Source organism: Mustela putorius, unplaced genomic scaffold (genome assembly GCF_011764305.1).
Source record: "Mustela putorius furo isolate JIRA1106 unplaced genomic scaffold, ASM1176430v1.1 tig00000129_pilon_pilon_pilon, whole genome shotgun sequence".
Classification (NCBI taxonomy): Eukaryota; Metazoa; Chordata; class Mammalia; order Carnivora; family Mustelidae; genus Mustela; species Mustela putorius.
The window spans coordinates 42,079,852-42,103,956 of record NW_025421290.1 but is presented as its reverse complement, the minus strand read 5'-3'; the positions used below and the strand labels follow the sequence as shown (position 1 = coordinate 42,103,956).

Sequence of the window (24,105 nt, the reverse complement as noted above, 5' to 3'; positions counted from 1 at the left end):
ACAGAGGAACAGATGGGCAGAAACCCTGCAGAGCCACGTGGCCTAATGGGAGAGAACTTTGCTTAGCATAAGCAGGTCTGGGTTTGAATCCTGACTTTCCGTTGACTCCGCCATTAACCTCGGACGGGTCCTTCTCTGGGAGTTTGTTTCTAGTAAAGGGTGGGAGCGATGATGTGCCCTGCACGGGATTGTGATGGTAATCGACATGAAACGATACATGCTCACGTGCCTGCACAGAGCCTGGTACGCAAGGAACGCTTCATACATGATGGTCTCGGTAAATCCAATTCCCACACCAGAAGGTGCTAAGACAACAAAGCATGTGAGAGGCGAGGAAAAAGGACTCCGCAAAGGAGGTTATGGGGGACTGTTGGATGCAAGGGAGCACACGGGGAAGGACAAAAGAGTCATCAATGACTCCAGGGCAGGGGAGGTGAGTGAGGCGTAACCCGACAGCCTTCAGTGTGGGTGTTTCCGACCTGGTATGTTCAGTTGGGTTCCCTGGGGAGCTTCACAAGCAAGCAAGCTTACTGGTGGGAAGGGGCACTGGGAGAAGGCAAGGCCTGTTTGAGAGGGAGCCATCCAAGGGAGAGGCTGTGAAGTGGCAGCCTGGTGCCTGCCCTGCCTACCCTGATGTGCTGCATGCTGGTGGCACCAACTTCCTGAGCCTCCTCCCTGGTGTCGGAAGAGGAGAGCCTTTGGCTTACTTGGTTTACTTGGGTGTCCTGAGAGCGAAAGCACCAGCAGGTGTGTGTTCCTTGGAGCCTCCTTGTAAATCCCGCTCTTGCGGGTGTGTCTCTGCCAGGATGCCCAGGACCCTCTCAGGCCCCCAGGTCTTCCCAAGGCAGGGGCCCCGGGAACAGGCAATGCTCTTTGCTTAGGAGACCCTTCAGCCTTCTCTGCAGCCCTAATGCCAAGTTCCATCCACCGCGCTCTCTTTGAAGACACAATGGGTGGAAGGGAGTTTTAACATAGTTTCCTAATTACAGAAGTAAGATGTTGTAACTATAGAAGATATTAGATAAAAGAAATTCAAAGGAGGGGCGCCTGGATGGCCTGATCATTAGGCGTCTGCCTTCAGCTCAGGTCATGATCACAGAGTCCTGGGACTGAGCCCCTTATCGGGCTCTCTGCTCAGTGGGGAGTCTGCTTCTCCCTCTCCCATCCCCCCTGCTTGTATTCCCTCTCTCACTGTTTCTCTCTGTCAAAAAAAATAAATAAAATCTTTTAAAAAGAAATTCAAAGGAGAAACTAAAACTCACAGCCATCCAGCCAACTCTTCCCTATTTGGGTTTATTTCCTTCCAGTCTTTTCTTCTCTGTCCATATAAATATGTATCAGCTAGTCCACTTCAAGGTCTACCTTTCTCCAGTTTACTTAGGAAACAAGGAGTTTGGGTCCTTTGTGCTGGGACCACCACCAGTCTCCTTCCCGGTACCCCCAGGATGTTGCTCATTCTCCCCAGGGGGTTGCCGGTAGTGGGGGGGGATCAGTTCTGCTTCCTCTTTTTGCCCCTTCACTTTCACACCCCCGGTACCACCACTTGGGGTTGTAGAGTTCCTGAAGGTTATGGGATACCCAAGGAGTTTACATGTCAAAAACTGAATATTTTAAATTCTTCTTCTTAGCATTCATTTGGCTGGCAGACTACCAGGAGTTTCTTACGGACCGCTGAACTTCTTCTGGCAGGTTCTAAGAACGTGCCATGCTTCTCAGACTCTTTTACCCCCTCCATCCCTGCTCTGTCTCTTAGGCTCTTCCACTCTCAAATTCAGGTCATTTCAAACACAGAGCAGTTTGCTTATCTTTTTTTTTTTTTTAAGATTTTATTTATTTATTTGACAGACAGAGATCACAAGTAGGCAGAGAGGCAGGAAGAGAGAGAGGAGGAAGCAGACTCCTTGCTGAGCAGAGAGCCCGATGCGGGGCTCCATCCCAGGACCCTGAGACCATGACCCGAGCCAAAGGCCGAGGCTTAACCCACTGAGCCACTCAGGCGCCCCAGTTTGCTTATCTTTTTATCTACCTTATTTGCCTCCGACTGCTCTCAAAGCTTCACCTCACCCCCTAGAGCAGTTGATGAAGGTGTTCTTAAAAAAGGATACTTTCGGGGTGCCTGGGTGGCTCAGTGGGTTAAGCCTCTGCCTTCAGCTCAGGTCATGATCCCAGAGTCCTGGGATTGAGCCCCGCATCAGGCTCTCTGTTCAGCAGGGAGCCTGCTTCCCCCTCTCTCTCTGTCTGTTTGTGATCTCTGTCAAATAAATAAATAAAATCTTAAAAAAAAAAAAAAAAGAAGGATACTTTCTTCCCTAAGAAGAACCTGATGCCTTCTATTAAACTCTTCACTGTGATACAAACACATTTATTTTTCACAAGGTTCCGCTTCTACCACGTAAATGTTTACCACCTTGATTTTTCCACCAATATTTCCCACTAAAAACATTTTGTCAGTATCACTAAGCATTTTTCTTCAGCATGATGTCAATGTCTGTGTCATGTTCCATTGTACCTGTGTCCCATTATTTATTTAACCAGTCTCCTGCTGGTGGATATTTCGGTTATTTCCAACGCTCGGCTATTACACGTGGTGCTGCCACAGGGAGACCACAAAGTGCTTTTCAGTGACATGTGTGCCTGTTAAGTCACTCAACCCCAAAGTATCTGGTGATGTTTGCACTGGTGCCATGGAAGGATGGAGGGAAAGGCCATAGGAATAGGAGAGATGTTGCTGGGTCACGAAGGGGTGGCTGGGGAGGTGATCAGACCAGGGACAACGTTCTTTAAAGTCCAAAAGGAGAACAGGATGGGAATTTGGCTTCTGAGATTTCCCCTCATCCTGGCTGAGAGTTCCTGCCAGTAACCATGAACATGTGTCTTGCTTGGCCAGCGTCAGCAAGGTGAAGATGGATCTCTACTATTGCTGGGTATGTTCTCATCACCACATTCTCAGTGACCCATCTGGCCCCGCCAAATCCCACTTCCAGCCCAACGAAGGGGTGTTATGCAGACTCCAATAAGCAGTAATCCTGTACTGCTTTCTTCCTACTACTCCCTTCTCTCTCTGCGTCTACCACGATGAGGTCAAGAGGGAGAGATAGGGCCACAGGGGAGGGATGACTTGTTAGCATGCTGCCAGAGCACCGACAACCTGAACTGACCCCAGGCTTGGGCGTTGCTGTCCTATGGAGCATACTCTGATGTCCCTTAAAGGACTGCCAATGTGAGCCTGCAATGTATAGGATTTTCTATTGGTTTCTCCACTTTAGCTCTCTCACCTGCAGCTTCGCCACCTTAGTGCTGGCCAAGAAAAGGTGGAAAAGAAGAGGATGTGCTCCTGGAAGATAGCAGTATCTTTTCAACGCTCTCCGTTTTCCTCTCCCATGGCATGGGCCATGATGAATGAATCTTTATCAAATACGTTTACTAAGAGCCTCTGCCCAACATTGTGTGGCCATGGCGAGAGGGATGCAGCATCCCTTGACCACTGGGGACATCCACGTGAAGAACTCAAAGGATGGGCAAAGCAGACATCTCCAGAAACAGGGTCACTTACACAAAGAAAACAAAAGAAATCATTGGCAGTGCTTGTTTGAATCAAATGCAAGCATGTGCTGGATTGGAAAAGCAGAAGGTCAGAAGTGAAGGTGATGGTGTCAAGGGACGTTCAGCCCACTAGACAGAGTCACACGACTCATGGTAGTGGGAGTCGCGGCATCAGTGTATGAGAGAGCTCTTGTCTGGGCACCAGGTAGGGCAAGTCTGGTGTGAACAGATACAGCTGTCTTTTTGCTTTTCTTAGAGCTTACCAGGGCCTTGCATTTAGAGATCATGGAGTCCAGGTTTCCATTCTTTCCCACCAGCCCAGCTGGAGTGGAACCAACATGGGACCTGGGTTTAGATAACCTTGGCCCTTTCCTTCAAGTCAGATGGCCTTAGCAAGTCACTTAACTTCCTTAAGCCTCTGCTTCTGGAAGCAGAGCTAATCATACCTATTTTCCACAGTCATCATGAAGGTCAAGTGAATTGTTAAACAGTATAAAAATGTTAGGTATTGCTGCTTACCGAGCATACACTGTATGCAAACCACAGTGACGCCATTTTGCCGTGTGGGGATTGAAAGATGCCCCACACAGGGGCACCTGGTGGCTCAGTCCGTTAAATGTCTGACTCTCGATCTCAGCTCAGGTCTTGATCTCAGGGTCCTGAGTGTGAGCCCCGAGTTGGGCTCCATGGTGGAGCCCTAAACAAACAAACATAAGATGCAGAGAGCATAGGACAGAGGAACCGTGTTTCATGATGAGCTACAGTGACGGGCATGACCGGAGCATGTGGCTGTGAAAAGTAATTTTATTCTTTGGAAAACTAAACGATCCATTTGATGGTGGTACCTGTAGATCTGACCTCATTGGGAAAAGACTACCCAGCGTGATGCCATGACCATCAGGTACTAGAAAAACAATAATTTCCCAGCAAGTTAGACATAGAAGGAAGTTACCAGATCTTGATAAAGAACCTCTAGAAAACAACTACAGCTAACACCAAGCTAAATGATGAGTGATTGAACATTTTCCCTCCTGACCTGGGAATCGCCCTCTTGGGCATCTGTCCTGGAGAAATGAAAGCTGTCTGTGACTGGTCATAGCAGCATTATTCACAATAACCAAAAAACCAGGAACAGTCCAGATGTGCTTCCTCAGGTGGATGGTCAGACAATGGCTACGTCCACGCCATTGAATACTACTCAGCAGTACAAGGAACGAACTATCGATCCATGCAACAACTTGGATGCATCTCAAAGCGATTATGTGGAGTGGGAAAAAAAAAAAAAAGCCAGCTCCTAAAGGCTTCATACTGTATATAATATATAATATAATATATAATTATATATAATATAATATATAATATATACTGTATATAATATATAATATAATATATAATCTCATGCCTCACGAGAAGCAGACCTCACACCTCGAATCTGTCTGTGAAAGACATGAGTTCAAATGCATTCTAGGTAGTTGAGCATATATATATTATATATTATATATGTAATATAATATATATAAAATACTTTGAAATGACAGATTTTAGAAATGGAGAATAGACGAGTGGTTGTCGGGGGTAAAGTAGACTTGGGGATACAGGAGGGATATGGACGTACTTCTAAAAGGGAGATGGGAGGGATGCTTGTGGTCATGGAACTGCTTTGTATCTTAACTTTGGAGGTAGACGGAGGAAGCTACATATGTGATAAAATGGATAAAACCAAACACACACACACGCAGAAGCACGAGCAAAGCTGGAAGGATCAATCTGTGGGTTGTATGAGTGTCCATCTTGTGGTCAGTGTCTTGCACGATATTTTTAGAGGATGTTACTTACCATTTGGGGGAGACGGGGTAAAGTGTACAGGGGAGCTCTTCGTATTATTTCTTGCAACTGTATGTGAATCTACAGTTAGCGCCACAAAAATTTCAATTAAAAAAATCAGACCGTGGGGGTTCGTCTTACCAACGCCAGCTGAGTTGGGGATTGTTTCAGGAGGAAAGGCTGAGACTTGTCGTGTCAGCCCTATGAGGTTAACTCGTAGACTCTGGATGGAGTTGGAGATGCTGGAGGTTTTGGAACTTCAAAACAGAACAAAACAAAACAAAAAAACCGTGGTGGAAACCCTGCACGTGGTTTTGTTTGTTTCCCTCTTCGGCGCAGAGAAACAAGGAGGGTAGAGGGTCCTAGAGGGTTACATAGGAAGCTTCCAGATGAGAAATCTGCATGTGAAGAGAGCACAGTCTGGCACCGCAGGACCTCACGTTCGTGCCTCCCGAGAAGCAGACCTCACACCTCGAGTCTGTCCGTGAAAGACACGAGTTCAAATGCATTCTAGGTAGTTGAGCATCCTGGGGGGGACACTGGGTCCAATGCTTTAGGGGCACAGTCTCAGGAGCCGGATGGCTTAGGTTCAAATCCTAACCCGAACACTTAGTCACTTTGTGACCTTGAGCAAGTGACTGAACTTCTTTAAGCCTCTGTTTCCCCCACCTAGAAAATGGGTGAGATACTAGAGTCTACCCCTAGGTTGTGATCAAGATGAAATGAATTAACGCTTAGAACAGCACCTGGTCCATTTAGGCTTAATAAAACTGATCTGTTCTTATTCTTCTGGAGGGATGGATGAACATGGCCTACAGGACCAGATTCTCTTGAGCTCACCCTGGAGCATCTCAGGCCTTCTGCTCTGTTTCCCCATTTCCCTGGCCTAGGCTGCTGTTCTCCAGGCAGAAGTCTCTAATGACTAAGAAGAGAAAAACCCCAAGATGTCACAAGCTGATCATCTGTCTGAGAACTGTTGTTTTCCCACATGTGCAGATTTTTTTCCAGCTCTAGGACTTGGCCATCTGGGACCTCTTTGGCCTTGTGGGTAATCCTGAAGCAGCTCACAGCTTTCCTGGGCTCTCACAGTTGGTTGAACCGACTGTGTGGTCCTTAAGACACCTACATCCAAAATGCTAGAATATAGAGTACCAGCTCAGGAGGTGAAGGCCCCAACAGACGCCCACTGGGGACTTCTTAAAAATGTGTATTACTGGCCTCCACCCCGGCCCTTTGGAATCTTCATCCTTGGGCATGAGGTCTAGGATCTCTATGTTAAACACGTTTCCAGAGATGATTTAACGTGAAACATTTGTCTGTAGGGTTCTCACCAGATGTCAGACTTCTTGTGTCCTGCCAGCAAGCCTTCAAGGAAAAGGTAGATAGCCACCATAATTATTTTTATGCTTATGCACTAGAAAGTTGAAATCCAGAGAGGTGAAGTGTTTTATCCCAAGGACATACACGTGAATGCCAATGCCAGGGATATTGTCTCAAATCAACTAGCTCAGAGGCACCGAAACTGGCCAGCAACTTCTCTGCTAAAAATACTTCGCTCTTTCCTTCCCAGACTCTCTAAAGCCCTACAGAGTCGGGAACCAGGCCTATTCATTTTCCTGCCACTGCTGGCGTTTTGAGCTCCTAGTTCTCCTGAAATATTAGGTCCCCAGAGGAGCTCAGCTACTTTGGGTCCATCCCCTCCCCATCCATAAAGCTGTCAGCTAGATGCTGCCTGGGGAACCAGTTCCTCTACGGCAGCGAGAGAACAGGTGCAGCAGCACTCCCGTTTGCTGTTTGGGGGTGTAATGGGCTTGAGGGTAAAACCACTTGTTGACTCAGAGGCCGGCTCCTGTGTGAGAAGAAAATACCCCCGAGCCCCACGCCATTCTTTCCTTTAAGCTCCCTTTCCTGGCGGCAAAGCTCCTTCTGTAATGTTCTCTGCATCTCCCAGCTGCTTCCCATAGAGAAAACACATCTTCAAAAAGGAAAAGGGTCCGGGAAAACCAAGCGTCCAACCTACGTTTGGGAAACACTCAGAGCAAGTGTGAGTTTGTATACATCCCCGACCATGAAACCAAAATGAGAAATCCAAAGAAGAGAGTTGTTTTCAGAACTCTGGATGCAAGCATTTGTGTACACAGAGGGGGAAATCAGCGCTCTCAGGGAAGGGTGGAATCAGGTGGGCCATGGCAGACCTGGACGTGGAGCCACAGGAGGAAGATTCCTGTCCTCTCGCTGCCCAGGTCACATTCCCATTGCTCTGCCGCAGAAAGACCCTCTAGATCACCCTCCACCGTGTCTCTGACCTAGTCTTGAAAATCTGCTTTAAATCCAGCTCTAGCTTTGTGTATGTGTCATACACTCTGTGTAGGACTCAAAATGGAAATTTTCTCTGGTGAATGTGCGTGTTGCTGGGGAAACCGTATTTGACTAATGGGTTCCTAAAGAGAACCCGTTTCTGTGCCCAGCACTGTGTGAAGCACAGAACATACATTAATTATCTCATTTTATCATCACAAGGGTTCCCACAAAATAGGTATTATTATCTCCATTTAATACACGAGAAGACCGAGGCCGAGGGACATGAAGTGACACGCCCAAGGGCCTGGGCTGGTAGGTGACAGAGCTTGGACGGCGGCCCGGGACTGTATCTCCAGACCCAACGTTTGAAGTTCAGCCAGGACACCCCGAAACTGGCTTGATACTCCTTGCCTCTTCAGTTTGGCTGTGACCTACCCAGTTATTAGATATGCCCAGTGTCCCCTCTCTTCACCAAACTCCATCCGCTTTACGACTATGCAAATGCCCCTTAAAATAAATATGAAAACCAAATAATTTTGTCCCTTTCATGGAAAATTTTCCCCAGTAAGTGACAGACACTTGCCGAGCCCGCCTCTCAAAGGAATGACCTGTAAGGTGTGTTAGTTTCCTAAGGGTGGCTGTAACTATCCCAGCTCTGGAGGCTAGGAGTCCAAGGTCAGGATTTGGGTAGCACTGGTTCCTTCCGCCAGCTGTGAGGGAGAGTCTGTTCCATGCCTCTCTCCTAGCTTCTGGTGGCCTGGGGGTTCCTTGGCTTGTACATGGCTGCTTCTCCCTGTGTCTTTTCACATCATCCTTCTTAGGTGTGTGTCCATCTCTGTGTCCAAATTTCTCCTTTTTATAAAGACACCCGCGGTATTGAATTTAGAGCCCATTCTAGTGACCTCATGGTGACTTAATGCTCGCTGCAAAGACCCTTTCTCCAAGTAGGATCAAATTCTAGATATTGAGGATGAGAATGTCAACATCTCTTTGGGGGACGACACAGTTCAACCCATAACGTGAGGCAACCTGCTTCTCCTCACTCCTGGCCCCAATCTGGCCTTTCCTTCCCCCACATCCAGCCCATGCTTTGCTTTTCTGGACAGCCGGTACGGGCAAACTGTAGCGAATCACCGGAGGAAGAAATCCAGTGTTTGTATGAACTTGTTCTCCCGGTCTCATCCAGTGTCCCTTCATCTCCTGCCAACGAGCGGCACCTTGCCCAGGCAGTCACTATGCCCTGCGTGCACCAGGAAAAACAAAAACAGAACAGGTGCCAGAGCCAGTAGAACCTGACCTGTTTTAGCCTGAGGTCTCAGTGTGGTTGTTTGGGGAACGTCCAACATAGGATTTCCACATGTCTACCGTGGACATGTCTCCCCACTTCGTACCCCTTCTGCCACCCAATGACTGCATCTTTGAATCCAAATATATACCCAGAGTCAAGGCCACGGATGGGAACAAGCTCCCTCTCCATCCAGCAGGAGACCTGCCTTCCTGAGTTCTCAGCCTTCTCTGTGGAAACTGACAGGCAGAGGCAGACCTTACTCCCTTCAATGAAGATCTTGCCCTAGAGCCTGGCCTTGGGGAGACTGTACAATTCAAATCTGTGCTGTGAAAAAAAAAAAAAAAAGTCTCTATGTAGACAGAAAGTTGTCTTACAGAAGCCCTTTTGATCACTGCCCTCTCCAACAGAAGATGCCTCGCCATAAGTAGTAGGGAGAACAGAGTTCCTTTTGAAGAGGAACCGGTGAAAACAATGTTGTCCTTCTATTCAGTGGCCAACAATTGTATTCACAGGATGTTCGATTGAAATGGAGAGTAGAGATTATTCAGCCAAGTGGAGGTCCCTCCTTTTACAGAAAGGAAACACAGGCCCAGAAAGGGAAACTGATTTTCACACTATTGGCTAGTGGCAAAGGTGGGACTAGAATCTAGCTCCCCTGATTCCCAGCCCAGTACTCTTTAAAATATGGACCCATTCCATATAGCAGAGCACATAGGCCGTCATGTGCTGGTCATTCAGACCAGGTTACAACAACGTGGAAGAAATTTCTGAATCATCAGTGAATCCAAAATGGCAGTCTGAGCCCTCCTGGATGAAGGGCTCTAACCACACGAGTGTAACAGGAGAGGGAAAATATTTCAGGAGCTCCCTATTGCGAGTCAGTTCTGTCTCCTAGATGCCTCTTAAACTGCTCCCTCTCCCCTGTCTTTCTGCCTCTGCTTCGATCAACCCAGTCAAAGCATTTCATCATTCCACTGTGACCAAGAATAAAGTCCCAGATCCTTAACGTGAACCAGAAGGGCGCAGGTGTCCGCGTGGTCTCTGGCGTTTCTACCTTCCCTTCCTTTTACCCTTCCCTCAGTCTCTCTGCTCCAGCCAGGCACAGTTCCTCAAAAATCCTCAAGTAAGTCAACCTCCCCCTCCTCCCCCACCCCCGATCTCTTCCTCTGTTGGTTCTGCCTAGAAAGTGTTTTCTCCTTTCCACCTAGATCACTGGTTCTCAGGGAGGATTTTACCTCCCCCTCCGGGACATTTTGCAATATCTGGAGATGTATTTTTGGCTGTCATGACTGGTATGTAGTGGGTAAAAGCCAGAGATGTTGCTAAACGCCATATAATGCACAGCACAGGGCATCCTCCTGTGACAAAAAGTTATCATCCTAAAATGTTTATAGTAGGGGAGCTACCAGTTAAGCAGCAGCCTTTGGTTCAGGTCATGATCTTAGGGTCCTGGGATCGGGTCCCACATCGGGCTCCCTGCTCAGCGGAGAGCCTGCTTCTCCCTCTCCCTCTGCCTGCTGCTCTGCCTACTTGTGCTCTGTCTCTCTCTGTCAGATAAATAAACAAACAAACAAACAAATAAATCACAAATAAATAAATAAATAAATAAGCAAAATGTTTAAAGTGCTAAGGTTGAGAAACACTCAGAGCCAGCTTAAATGCCACTTCTTCCATGAAGCCCTCCCGGGATACTTTGTATTGGCAGAGGGCTCCCCTCTCTCCGTGTGCTCCCTCTCTTCCCTTCTCCTTGTCAGTGTTGACACATGGTTGTATTTAAGATACTGGAACATCTGCCTCCCCCACCAGCCCATTTGCTCTAGGACGGAGGGTGGAGGGGAGTTTTTGTTCACAACTGATCCCAGCGCCCAGGGAAGTTAGGCATTGCCTTTTACCTTGTTGATCTTGGAGCACAGAGAAACGTAGTTTACACAGGCGATGTGACTTTTACCACGGGTTACGTTGGTTTTGGAAGGCTTCAGACGCAGACCCACAGAGACCCATAGTCAAGAGCACACTCTGGGGATCCTGGCAGAAGTGGGTGGATGTCATAATTCTCCCACCTCCCAGTTGAGCGACTTTGAGCAAGTTACTTAATTTCTCTGGAACGGGTGTCATCGCCGGTAAGAGAAGGATCAACATTGAACCTGTTTCATGGGTACCGTGAACGTGAAAAGGTATAAGGTCCATAAGGTACCAAACGCCACCTCTGACACAGGGTAAGGGATTAACCGCGGAGAGGAAGCAAGGGCACTGGGATGATGGGACCGCAGCCCACAGGCCCTGGGTAGTGGGCCTAGGGGTGCAGCAGGAACTTCGGAGACTGCTGGTCAACCTCTTCTTCTGAACTTTCTCTACTCTAAGGACGTGCCTACAAACGTCACATCTTACCTCTCCCCTAGGCTTGTTATGTGGATCCCAAATAGCTCCCTACCCAAACTACAGGGATGCCTAAAAATCACCTACAGGTAGGGCTGAGGGTAGCTTTCCAGACTTTCACTTACCCCCTACCTCAGAGGAGCTCTGGCTAACACCCCGGGTTTCTTGCCTGACATCCCCCAACCTCCCCCGGCCCGGCACGCAACCTTCAGGATGGCGGCTCGTTTGGACCCACGCTGGCTCTAGATAGCTCCACCTTCCTGAGCTCTGCTGGTGGTGCCAGCAGGGGCCCCACACCCTCTAGCCTGCCTGCCTCACCTCCCACGGGGTCTGAAACCCGGGCTGCTGCCGGGCTGTCCCCGTCGCCACTGGATCTGGAGCCACAGGGGAATTCAAAACATTTTCAGCGAAGGGTTCCCAGAATCTGATGGCTAGCCTTTCCTCTCCCCTAGGGGAGGAGGATCTGTTTCCATTTCCAGGACTTCTTGCTTCCTTTCCCCACACCCCACCCTCATTTTAATCACTCAAAAGCTGTTTTTAAAAGAGACAAAGGTCCATTTCCTTCACTGCTCAGGTCAGCCAACAGAAGTGTCTGTCTGAAGATGGACGGGAAGAGGTTTGCCCGTCTGGGCAGAGAGGACAGCAGATGAGGCACATGGGAGCCTGACAGGAAATCCTTTAGCCCTGGGAGCCAGTGTTGGAGCCAAGACCCACACAGGTAGCCCGGGAGGTCCATGCACAGGACGCTCTTGACAGAAACCTCTCCCCGTCCACAGAGCTGTGTGAGCCCCAGGACGGGATCCAGCGGCTTGGGGTGTGGGACGAGGTCCCCACAGCCAAGGGAGGGGAGGAGAGGGGGCTGGTGGCATCAGCGCAGCCCCATGCCCGGCTGCCAGCACAGCCTGGTTTTCTGTGACTACAGCCACCCACGCCCAAGGGGGTAGCAGCCCCTCGCTTCTGTCTCCTCCTTTGGCTTTCTGCCCTGGGGCCTGTGAAACCTGATGGGTCAGTTTCTAGATCTGGGCTGATTCACTTCCACTTCCTGGTTCTCACATCTTCAACTTCCGAGACTGTGTGGTACACCTCCCCCTCAGTCGGCCAAAAGGATGTGGGTGAGTATTTTGTCTTTTTCCCCAAAATGGCCAATGAAAGAGCTGATCTCCTAATCAGCGATTCTTATCCCTGGGAAGTTATTTAAGGGATCAAAACAGCTTAAGTTAGACCTCTGAAGATTTAAATCAGTGACTCGCCTGTATCCCAGAGAGAGGACGGTTCCTCCCATGTGGGAGGATTCTCCAGGAGCAGGCATCAGGCTTCTCCCCCACCGTCCAGTCTGGTCTTGGCGGGAAGAGCACTTTTGCCTCCTCCATCTCTCTCTCTCTTTATCTTTTTTAAGATTTTTATTTATTTTAGAGAGAGTGAGCATGAGCCGGGGAGGGGCGCAGAGGGAGAAGCAGACTCCCTGCTGAGCTCCAGCCCAGTGCGGGGGCTCCATCCCAGGACCCTGAGACCATGACCTGAGCCAACGGCAGACAGTTAACCCACTGAGCCACCCAGGTGCCCTTGCCTCCTACATCTCTTTTAAGTCACTTTGAAGAAGCAGAGGGGTGCCTTTCCCTGCCCCTTCCCTCCCCCTTTCTGGTAATCCCTCCAAGGTGTGTAACACAATCTTCCTTCAGTGCCTACTAAACATCTGTGTGATCACATGGAGGGGGAGGTAGCTCAGCAGGGCGGGGAGTTGGGTGAGGGAGGGGAGGCCGCTGGGCACCCAAGGAAAGGGGGCATCACTCTCTAGGGTCCCATGAGCTTTCTGGCCCTGGCTCTGGCCCTGCAGCTGATGGCTGGTGAGAGAGAGCTTCTTCAAGGAGAGATGGTTTACTCAGAGATGGCTGAGGGACAATAGGAGGGGTCCCACCACGGGCACCTGCCAGCCTCGGCTTCCTCTTGCCTAGGACAAGGGTCCCGAGATATGCTCTGTGCGGGCTTTTGCACTGGCCCCATCCGAAGGCCCTTGGTCCCCAGAACTGCAAAGACAAACTTGCATGAATGAGAACTTGAAGAAAATGAGAGGCAGTTGTCACGGCAGGGGCACAGGGTTGAAAAGAATTCTAATAATATTAAATGACACTTGGGGTGACCTACTCTGTGCCAAGCCCTATGTTAAATATTTCATGGCCATTATTTTGGGAAATCTCCTCAACAACTCGATAAAGAACTTGGGCACTGGAACCAGGCGGCTTTGATGTAAGTCCCAGGCTTGGGACACTTGGGTGGCTCAGTGGGTTAAACATCTGCCCAGGTCATGACCGATCCCCACATCGGGCTCCCTGCTCAGCAAGGAGCTTGCTTCTCCCTCTGCCTCTCCCCTCTGCTTCTGCTTTCTCTCTCTCTCTCTCTCTCTGACAAATAAATAAATAAATAATCTTTTAAGAAGCCCGCAACCCACCCATCCATCCATCCCAGCCTTGCCTCTGTCATGTTGTGTGCCCTTGGGAAATGACCTAATCTTACCGGGCCTCAGTTTCCTCATCTGTAAAATGGGAATAACGGTAGGCCGTACATCATGGTGTTCTGAGGGTTATGTCGGGGAATGCAAGCAGGGCAATGACACGAATAGCCTGCACCCGGTGGGCACCCAACAAGTGTTAGCCACAGTTGGCATTGTTAGGGCCTCTTGTGGCTTATTTCTAGGGTCACCCCAATGTAAGTCTCATTAAGCGGCAGCTTGAACAATAGAAATGCATTGTCTCATCGTTCTGGAAAGCAGGAGCCCAAGACGAAGGTGTTGGAAGGTTCGGTTCCCTCAGAGGGCTGTGCGGGAGAGTCGGTGCTGTGCTTCTCCCTCACCTTGTGGGGCCTCTGGCGTTGCTCGGCTTCCAGACGGTCATCTTCTTCCTGTGTTTCTTCACATCGTCTCTCCTCCGTGTGTCTGTCTGTTTGAGCTGCTATGTCAGTAGCATAGACTGGGCGGCCCAAACAACACAATTCATTTCTCACAGTTCTGAAGACTGGGGAGTCCAAGATCAAGGCAGGAAATTCAGCATCTGGGGATTGTGTGCTCGCTGGTTCACAGACAGCCGTCTTCTCACTGTGTCCTCATGGCAGAAGGCGAAGGAAGCTCGCTAAGGTCTCCCTCATAAGAGCACTAATCCCAGTCATAAGGGTCCAGCCCTCGTGACCGCACCCCCTCCCAAAGAACTCACCTCCAAATACCGTCCCACTGTGGACTGGCTTTCAACATATGGATTTTGCGGGGAACATAAACAATCAGTCTATAGTGTATGGTTTTTTTTTAATTAAAAGAAGTTTTTAAAAAAATTTATTCATTTGAGAGAGAGTGTGTGAGGGAACAAAAGCAATGGAGAGTGTTAGAGGGAGAGGGAGAAGCAGACGCCAGGACCCTGAGATCATGACCTGAGCCGAAGGCAGACCCTAACTGACTGAGTCACCCAGGCGTCCCTGTAGTATGCGTTTTTATAAAGACGCCCATTGTCTTTATTGTATTAGGACCCATTCCAAGGATCTTACTGTAACTTGATTACCTTTTTTGTAAAGATCCTATTTCCATATAAGGTCACATTCTGATGTACTAGGAGTCAGGACTCCAACATATCTTTTTGGTGGGGACACAATTCAACACATAATACAAGGCTAAGTAACTCACTCAAGGTCACACAGCTTGCTGGCAATGAAGGGGGGTCCTGGAACCCTAGATCACTCGGTGACAAATCCCACAGCAATACACCCCAACATAAAGCCCCAACAAACACTACTCCACCTTTTCTGGACAAGGAGAAAGAACCAAAGAGAGACCCTCAGAGTCTGCTGTATGATAACCCTTTTCCTTTCTCTCTCCTTCCTCCACAGCCTGCCTGCTCCAGGCTGAGCTGGTGAACTACGAGCGAGTCAAGGAATATTGCCTCAAAGTCCTGAAGAAGGAAGGAGAGAACTTCAAGGCTCTTTACCGGTCTGGTGTAGCCTTCTATCACCTTGGAGACTATGACAAAGCACTCTACTACCTGAAAGAAGCAAGGACCCGACAGCCAACAGGTAAGGTGGCAGTTACTGTTTTCTTACTGGCAGTCCCTCTGGCAGCCTCCCCATCATGGCGCCCAACTGTCATGGCGGGCGCAGCCAGGTGTGGGCCAGGACCTGAAACCAGGAGCGCGGACAGTCCACGCATTTGCCTGGCGTCTTGGTTCCAGGGAGCTTGGGCACCTCTTTTCAAATAGAATATGGAATTCTCTGGGGTTTTTTCCCAATCCAGAAGCCAACTCTTCCCACTTATTCAATAAATACATATTGAGTTCTTAGTTTTGTGCCACAGTTCGTGCTGGGTGCCAGGGATGTAGATGAGAAGATGGAGTCCCGGCTCGTGAGGACCTCACAGTCCTGCTGGCGAGACAGAATGCAGATGGATACTCTTGGTGCTGAGCTCAGCAACTTGCGGGAAGGGTGCTCTGACTTCTCTGGTCAGCTCCCCTTCCTCAGAGCCTGCATTTCCTGCACCGTTCGCTCAAATTCCTGTCCACCAGCTCAGCGGCTCATTCATCCCACAGACATTCACTGAGCAGGTCTGGATGTGCTCTAGGAGCTGGGTAGACAGCGGGGAACAAAAGGAAGCTGCTACCTTCTAGGACTTTGTGTCATGACGGAGGAGGAGGGACAGGAAACAAATACATAGAAGTACAAAAAACAAATAGGTAGAAAATATTTAGTCGTGGTAAGTGCCGGGAAGGAAATAAAGCAGAGTAAAAGAATCAGGAGTAAAGGGGGTTCTGTTTTACACCAGGGGATCAGGAAGAGCCTCTCTGAGGAGGTAACATTTATTTATGTGTATGTGTGTGTTTTATTTAATTATTTAATTTTTTAATAAACATATTGTGTATTTTTATTCCCAGGGGTACAGGTGTGTGAATCTCCAGGTTTACACACTTCACAGCACTCACCATAGCACATACCCTCCCCAGTGTCCATAACCCCACCCCCCTCCCAATACCCCTCCCCCGAGCAACCCTCAGTTTGTTTTGTGGGATTAAGAGTCTCTTAATCCCGATCCCATCTTGTTTCATTTATTCTTTTCCTCCCCCGCAAACCCCCTACATTGCATCTCCACTTCCTTATATCAGGGAGATCATATGATAGTTGTCTTTCTCTGATTGACTTATTTCGCTAAGCATGATACGCTCTAGTTCCATCCACGTCGTCGCAAATGGCAAGATTTCATTTCTTTTGATGGCTGCATAGTATTCCATTGTGTATATATACCACATCTTCTTTACCCATTCATCTGTTGATGGACATCTAGGTTCTTTCCATAGTTTGGCTATTGTGGACATTGCTGCTATAAACATTCGGGTGCACATGCCCCTTCGGATGACTACGTTTGTATCTTTAGGGTAAATACCCAGTAGTGCAATTGCTGGGTCATAGGGTAGCTCTATTTTCAACTTTTTGAGGAACCTCCATGCTGTTTTGAGGAGGTAACATTTAAACAACGAATTTGAACTTGGTATTACCATTGTTGTTCACATAGCGGATTTTTTAAAAAATCCAATCCTCCTTCCAAGAAGAATTTAAGAACTTCACGATCAGTTTGCAGACACCCAAATGTATAATTTTTTCTATATTCTTAAGGACTGCCCACATCTTTATTTTTATGTGTCACAGTTTTGCTTTTTGTTTTGGGGTTTTTTTCTGTATATAAATGTGTTCTAGACTCGAAGCAACTTGAGAACTAAGAACTGGACTCATTTAACAGAATTTTCTTGAGCGCATCCTATCTGCTAGCACTGCTGGATGCTAGAGCTGACATTGTTGAGTGTTAGTATTTGTTTCTGCTTCCTGAAGTATAACATTAACATTAATTAATTAACAATGCTAATTAATAACATTTAAAACATTTACATTCAGTTAGTATTTACTGCTCATTGGATGAAGCACCTTTGGACTTCTCTATCTTGGTCCTCACGGCAATTCTGTGAAGAAGGTAGACGCTCCCCGGCGGTGGGAGACCACCAAGGCAGGCTCACCCCTTAACCGTGGGCATCCCTGGGCCTCTTCATCTCTCCAGGGGCTCCGTTCTCCCTCTGTCACAGTGAGGACGAGGATCCGGACTTGGCATGACTGTAATGAGGTAGAAATAGATGAAGATGGGAACAAGCGTGGCCCTCCGTAGGATTCCTGTGTAGACCTGACCGTCCTCCTCCCCACGCCCGCCAGGTGTTCCCTAAGGTGTGCTTCTCTCCTCGCAGACACCAACGTGATTCGGTACATCCAGCTGACGGAGATGAAGCTCAGCCGATTCTCCCAGAGAGAGAAGGAAGCCATGTGACAGCTGCAGCCGCCCCCGAGGACGGACTTCCAGGCAGCCCCCTGGCGAAGGGCCCCTCCTGGGTTTTGCTCCCTTCTCCCCACTTCTGCCAGCTCCCCCTCTCTTCCTCCGGCTGCCCCTCAGCAATCTGTCTGCTCCCAGTGGGAAAGGAAGGAGCGGCAGATTTGGAACCTGGCGGGTTGCCTGCCATGGAGACACCCCTTCTCTAGCAGGTCCGCTACTGAGAGGGACCGCACTTCTGCGGGGACAGCTGGAGAGGACTCTTACAGGGCCCAGGACGCTGATGCAGCAGTGACTTCGGCCAGTGCTCCTGACACAGGCAGAGCCGGGGAGATGTGCCGTCACAGGCATGGAGCCCACGGGCTGGACCCCTGCACACTTTCCGGACAGACCAGAGCATCTCAAGGCCACTGTGACCAATCCAGGGAAGAGACAAACACCAGAAGCATCAGGTTAAGCCAAAAGACCGGGCATTTGTACACTGGGTTCCCCCACTCCCCACCCCAGCCACCTCACCTCAGCCCCTGCCTCCCTCCCTCCGCTTGTTGTCTCGGCCTGGCTTTCTCCTCCCCCCTCGGGGATCTGAGACTGCCAGGATTCACATGCCTCTGAAACCCACTCTCAGTGCCCTCGGGTGACCACACATACCATTCTCCCATACTCCCACCCAGCAGGCCGCTGTGACAGCAGAGGGACAGGGTGAGGAGGGCCACGGGCTGGAGCACGTAGGTGACGGAGGGGAGGGGAGATGACCTCTAGGGGAAGGAGCATTGTCTAGCCTGCGGCGTCGAACTGTGGACTCAGTCAGTGTAAATAAAAATAAATTCACAGGCAACAGCTCCTGTCATTTCTGTTGGAAGCAGCCCACTCCCTCGCTGTCACTCCCTCCCCCAACTCTGAGTCAGAGCTACTTACAGCTTCCCCCAAAGTGAGGGCCCGTTTGTCCAGGGGTAAACAATGTTGGCTGCCGCCTCTGTGCGTTGGAGTGGGCTGGCCTTGCGGAGACTGGCCGGGAACTTGGCCTTGTGGGAACTTGTAGAGCCTCCTTTTGATGAAATTATCTGGACTCAATATCTAGCACCTAGAATGTGTTCAACAAATATTTGTTGAATGAATAAATTATGACTGCAGACTAGCTCTCCTGCCTTAAACTAATTTTAGCCCAGCCTAGTCTCCTGATATCTATGCTCTTTACGCTCTGCCGTGTTGCTTTAGTCAAATAAGAAACATTTACTGAGGGCTTATCATTTGCCGATCATTGTGCAATATGCCGTGGGACGGAGGACACCGTCCCGGTCTTTAAGGGGATGGAAGAGTTGAGAAATACTCGTATGAGATTACCACCAATGACACCTTTGATTTATATGATGCTTTAAATTTTTCAAAGCACTTTCGTGTATTTTTTTGTGTGATTAGTGAGACAAGATTGTACAAATTAAAATATATACAGATGCAATAATGTTAATAGTTAGCATTTATTAAATGCACTATCCTCAGACATTTACATGTATAATCTCATTTCTTTCCTGCAATTACTCTCCGAGATACTATTCCCATTAGGTGGGTAAGGAAACTTAAAATCCAGAAACATTCCCTCCCCCAAGGTGATAGGGCCTTAAGTGACGTGGCTAGGATCTGAACCAGGTCTGTCTACCCAGAGCTCTAAATGCTAACTACCCTAGTTAGCTGCTCTCTACGAAGTAGTCTATCGAGCTGTTACGACCATTAGGGAGCAGGACAGTGCGTATTCCGTTGAAAAGCCTTACTAGGCCAATGATGGTATGTGGGCTGCCTCTGTATTTAGCCCAAGGTTTAAAAAGGTCCCTAACGCCGACTCCCTAGTGGTCAAGGCAGTGACAGGCCAGAAAAGACAGCTGAGACCTAGCAGTTACTTCTGTGTATGATTCATTGTACTTTCTGATGTCAGCGCAGATCCAAACCCACCCGCCATTCCTCCAGCCTTGGGGAAGGTTCACAATTATAGGTAGAGATTGAAAGGAAACACAAAGTTAATTATGGGTTCTTTGTGCAATCAGAGACTCCACCCCTGCAGGATCCAATCACTGCTGAGAGGCCCAGAAGCCAGCAGTCCAGGTTATAGTCCCATAGCTGCTGAAAGGCTTCCAACAGGGGTGTTAAGAAGGTGCAAGAAATACCCAGGGGCCCGCAGTTGCCTGTCTATAGCTCACTTCTGGGGAAGAGGAAAAGGAAAATGCTGGTATGGCTGCCACATTCTCGCCCCACTCCCCACCAGATCCTTCCCTCTGCCCTTTTCTTCCAGAACGGGTTCACATTTACCCAACTCAGAACCATCCTGCGTCAGACACAGCATAGGCATATGTGCAAGTCTCCCCCGTTCCCAAGCCTCCAGCCCAGGAAGCTTGTGAGTTGGCAAACTGCTTGTCAGGGTCTGAAGGATGCGGGTGATTTCAGAGAGGGGAGGCAGAACCGGTTCAAACCAGCAGGGTCTTCCTTTCATCTTCTTGCCATCAGGAAGGACTCAGACTAACTATCTCCAAACCAGAGCAGGAGAGAGGTCTTGCCTCAGTGAGTAAGTTGGGGCAGAGCTGGACAGATGTGGATAAGATCGTCGCCATCCTTCTAAAGAAGAAGGTGGAAACCCGGAACTAGATGAGCACATCCCTGGGCACAGATCCCCTGCCTGTCTGGGGGTTTGCGTACACTTGCTTACTGGAATCCGTTCAGCTGTGACCCAACGTTAAGTGATTCCCAAAGTAAAAAATTTGCCTGGGAGTGTTGTCCGATGTTTGGGGTGGAGGGATTGAAATTGCTGTGCATTTTGTCCGACAACAATTTCAGAAAGCTGTTAAGCAAGATCAGGTCTATTCACTTTAGATGACCTTCAGCTTCCTGCCCCCCATCCCTCCTCAAAACACAGACTGTGATTTCAAGACACCCTTTGTTTGCAGACGTCACTGCTGACCTGGAGACTAATCCTGGATCTGACCTGCTGTGTCATCTCCTGCTTGGACTTTTGTGATAGACTCTTTGGGGAAAAAAATTATACTTTCCTTGTTATTGTTATGAAAGCCTCACATGTGTATTATAGAAATTTAGTGGGGGTGGGGGGTGGGTAGTCCTCCTACTACCCAAGACAAACACCGCTGTCCTTTTAGATTTATCTTTCAGTTCTTTGGGGGTATAAATGTACACAGGCACAGGCAGGGTTTGTTTGTTTGTTTTTAACAAAAACTGGATTACACTGTAAATACTCTTTAGTAACTTACTTTTCAAAATGTGTATTTATATTTTAGAATATGTAAGACACACACAGGTAATGAAATTCAAAAAGTACACAAAGCTCTAGAGTAAGAAATAAATCTCCTTCCCACCCTGTCTGCCAGCATCCAGTTTCCCTCCAAATACTTGTACTGTATATTCTTTCAGAAACATTGATGCATTTTCGAATATATGTGTATATATTCTTTTGTCACAAATGGTAGCCTATCAGACACACCTTTTTGCCTCTTGTGCTATTTCACTCACTCGATCATGAACGAAACGTTTTGGGCGGGTGTCACTCGGACTTTTTCAACAGCATCTTCATTATACGGACGGACTCTCACGTGGTAGCCTGTCTCTTTACACGGATTATTTCATTCATTCCCATTCTTTATTGTAAATAATGTTGCAGCAGACATTCCTGTCGCTAAATTTTGCACACACCTATGGCTGTTTCCTTGGGATAAAATCCAAGAAGGAAATTGCTTGGCTCTCTTTAAGAATTTTGATATATGTTGCCAACTGCCCTGAGAAAAGTTTGTACTAAACTTCGCCCCCTCCTATTTGAAGGCTTGAGATCGCCCTGTTCCCTGCACCCTCACTAACAGTGGATATAGTCACTTACCAACCTTTACCAGCCCGGTAGGGAAATAATAGTATGTCAGTGTCACTGGAACTCACACTTCTTTGATTATGAGTGAATAACGTCTTCAAACACCGATTGACCCTTTGTACTTGTTTCCTTGTGATTTTCTGTTTATTTGATATTGGTATGTTTACCTTTATTCCCAATATGTAATTTTATTAAGAATATTAATTTTGTCAAGAAACATTGCAAATATGCTTTCCAAGTGTTTTGCTTTTGAATTTTGTTTATGGTGCTTTTTGACACACATAAATTCTTAATTCTGCAATTAATTTGGATCTCTGTTGCCAGCTCCTTCTGCCTATGGGTCACCCTCTCATTGCTGTCAGAGCTCCCCCTCTCAACACACTCTGATTCTGTCACTCCACGTCTTAAATATCTTTAATGGCTCCTCACCACTTTTAGGATAAAGGCCAAACTCAGCATAACACACAAGGTCCTCCATGTAATTTCTCCCACGGACTCTTCCTGGCTTCCCTCCTGGTCCTCTTCCAAAGGTATCCTACATTTCACCATTGTTCAGCTCTTTGTGATTCCCCAAACCCATCGCTGTGGGTCTCTGGGTCTTTCCATGAGGTTCCCTCTGCCTAGCAGGCCAAGCCTCACCCCTCCGACCCCCTCTTTGCCTTGCTAACTCCTATGGGACTCGACCAAGGAATCATTGCTCCAAAGCTTAGCTTGACCCCATGGTTTGTACTCCTAAAGCAACATGAGCCTGCCTCTGCATAGCATTTGCTCCAAGGAACTGGAACTTCCTATTTATGTTTGTCTCTGCCACTAGCTGACCATTCCTTGAGGCAGACACTGGGGTTTACTCATTCTTTGCAGCCAGCATCTTGAGCACAGTGTCTGGCACACATAAGTGCCTGATAAATGCCACTGAGCCCTGAATCTGAAACGAATGAATAATGGCAAATGAACAGCAGCAAATGCTACTTGGGGAAAATGCAGGGTTGGACTGGATCTGTGCTTCTGAGAACCGAGAAACCCTAGGAGACTCGGTATGGAAGAGAAGCCACATGCTCCAGTGTTGTGCTTTCCAGAACATCAGAATCACTTGGAGTGGCTTTTTAAAAATACACAATCTCAGCCCCTGCCTTAGACCCATTGGTTCAGACTCTCAAGACATTATAGTTTGTTTTTTTTTTAAGATTTCATTTATTTATTTGACAGACAGAGATCACAAATAGGCAGAGAGACAGGGAGAGAGAAAGAGAGAGAGGGAAGCAGGCTCCCTGCTGAGCAGAGAGCCCAATGCGGGACCTGATCCCAGGACTCTTGAGATCATGACCTGAGCTGAAGGCAGCAGCCCAACCCACTGAGCCACCCAGGCACCCAACACTATAGTTTTTTAAATGTCCTGAAGTGTTTCTGATGACCAACCAGGTGAAAGAGTGCGGTGAGGTAGACCAGCAGACAGTGCAGAGCACCTGGCATTTCTAACCATGTGATTTCTAGGAGTGGACTGATAGAGCTCTGACATCCACTAGCTGTGTGACCTTGAGGCTGTTGCATGACTTTTCTGATCCTCATTTTCCTCCCTTATATATGAGGATAATTTTATATTCTTTAATGGGCTATTGGGAGGATTAGGGAATAACTTGGTTTCTAGCTCAGTACTCTGCACCGAGTAAGCATGAAATAAACATTCATTTCCTTCCCCCCGTCTCCTGAGCCCCCAGTTCCTCAGTTATGGTAAAGGTAATACCTTGACATTCATCCTCCGTTTTCCCACCCTGCACTCTAGAAGGAAGGACCTTCCAACAGGCCTGCGAATTACTCTCTCATCAAACAGGACAAGGATTTGGTTGGGGGAAGGGGCAGAGGAAGCCACATACTCTCTCACATGTCTTCTCCCAACATGTCAGAGACTCCCCAACAATCACTTGGAAAAGTTCTGTTGGTTGGCAGAACCAAGTGTTTTCTAGTCGCATCCAAAGATCAACCTAGTTTTCCTCCTGTGGTAGCACACAGAGGCCAGTGCCTTCTGTGCTGCAAGAGGAAGGCGACCATCAGGAAACAGAGTAGCCACTGCCAGCTAAGGAATTGGAACTTCCAATTCCCTGGGATCCTACTCACCTGCCTCAGGGCAGGAAAGACGAAACTGGCTGTAAGGCAGAAATAGCTGATTTGCACTTGCTCTGATTAAGGTGCCCCTGTGTCCTGCTCCCAATATCTACTTGCCCTCTCCCCCCAGCCCAGAGCGGACCACACAGACAGGGAAAGAGCATTCAGCCCATCAGGCATGACAGAGTTCAAATTACCAAGTCAGCATGAAAAGTCCCACTCTAAATGGACTGAAATTGGATTCTATTAAAAACCACACTCAGTGAGGCCCTTGGCTATTAATATTTGTGAAGACAGGGAGGAGGGGGAGAAGGCAGAGGCCCCTGCAAAAGGTTGGGGATCTCAGCTGTTCAGTTGAATTGCTTGTCTGGAAGCAAGCCCACAGCTGAAAGCCAGTTTGCCCTGTTTTCAGCATCTCACAGCGTATTAGGACCAGGAGGAACCTGAAAGCTCACTAGTTTAACCTTTCATCTTACAGCTGAG

The 24,105-nt window shown here is 48.3% G+C and overlaps 1 protein-coding gene across 1 annotated transcript in view; it reads left to right on the top strand.

Moving 5' to 3' along the window:
- TTC9 (tetratricopeptide repeat domain 9) overlaps positions 1 to 21,741 on the top strand; it is a 33,722-nt gene extending 11,981 nt beyond the window's left edge. Inside the window, exons 2-3 of the mRNA XM_045072947.1 lie at positions 15,200 to 15,382; positions 17,587 to 21,741. Coding sequence (XP_044928882.1) covers positions 15,200 to 15,382; positions 17,587 to 17,666 — 263 coding nt within the window. The 3' untranslated portion in view covers positions 17,667 to 21,741. The remainder of the gene's footprint in view (positions 1 to 15,199; positions 15,383 to 17,586) is intronic.
- The last annotated feature ends 2,364 nt before the right edge of the window (positions 21,742 to 24,105 follow it).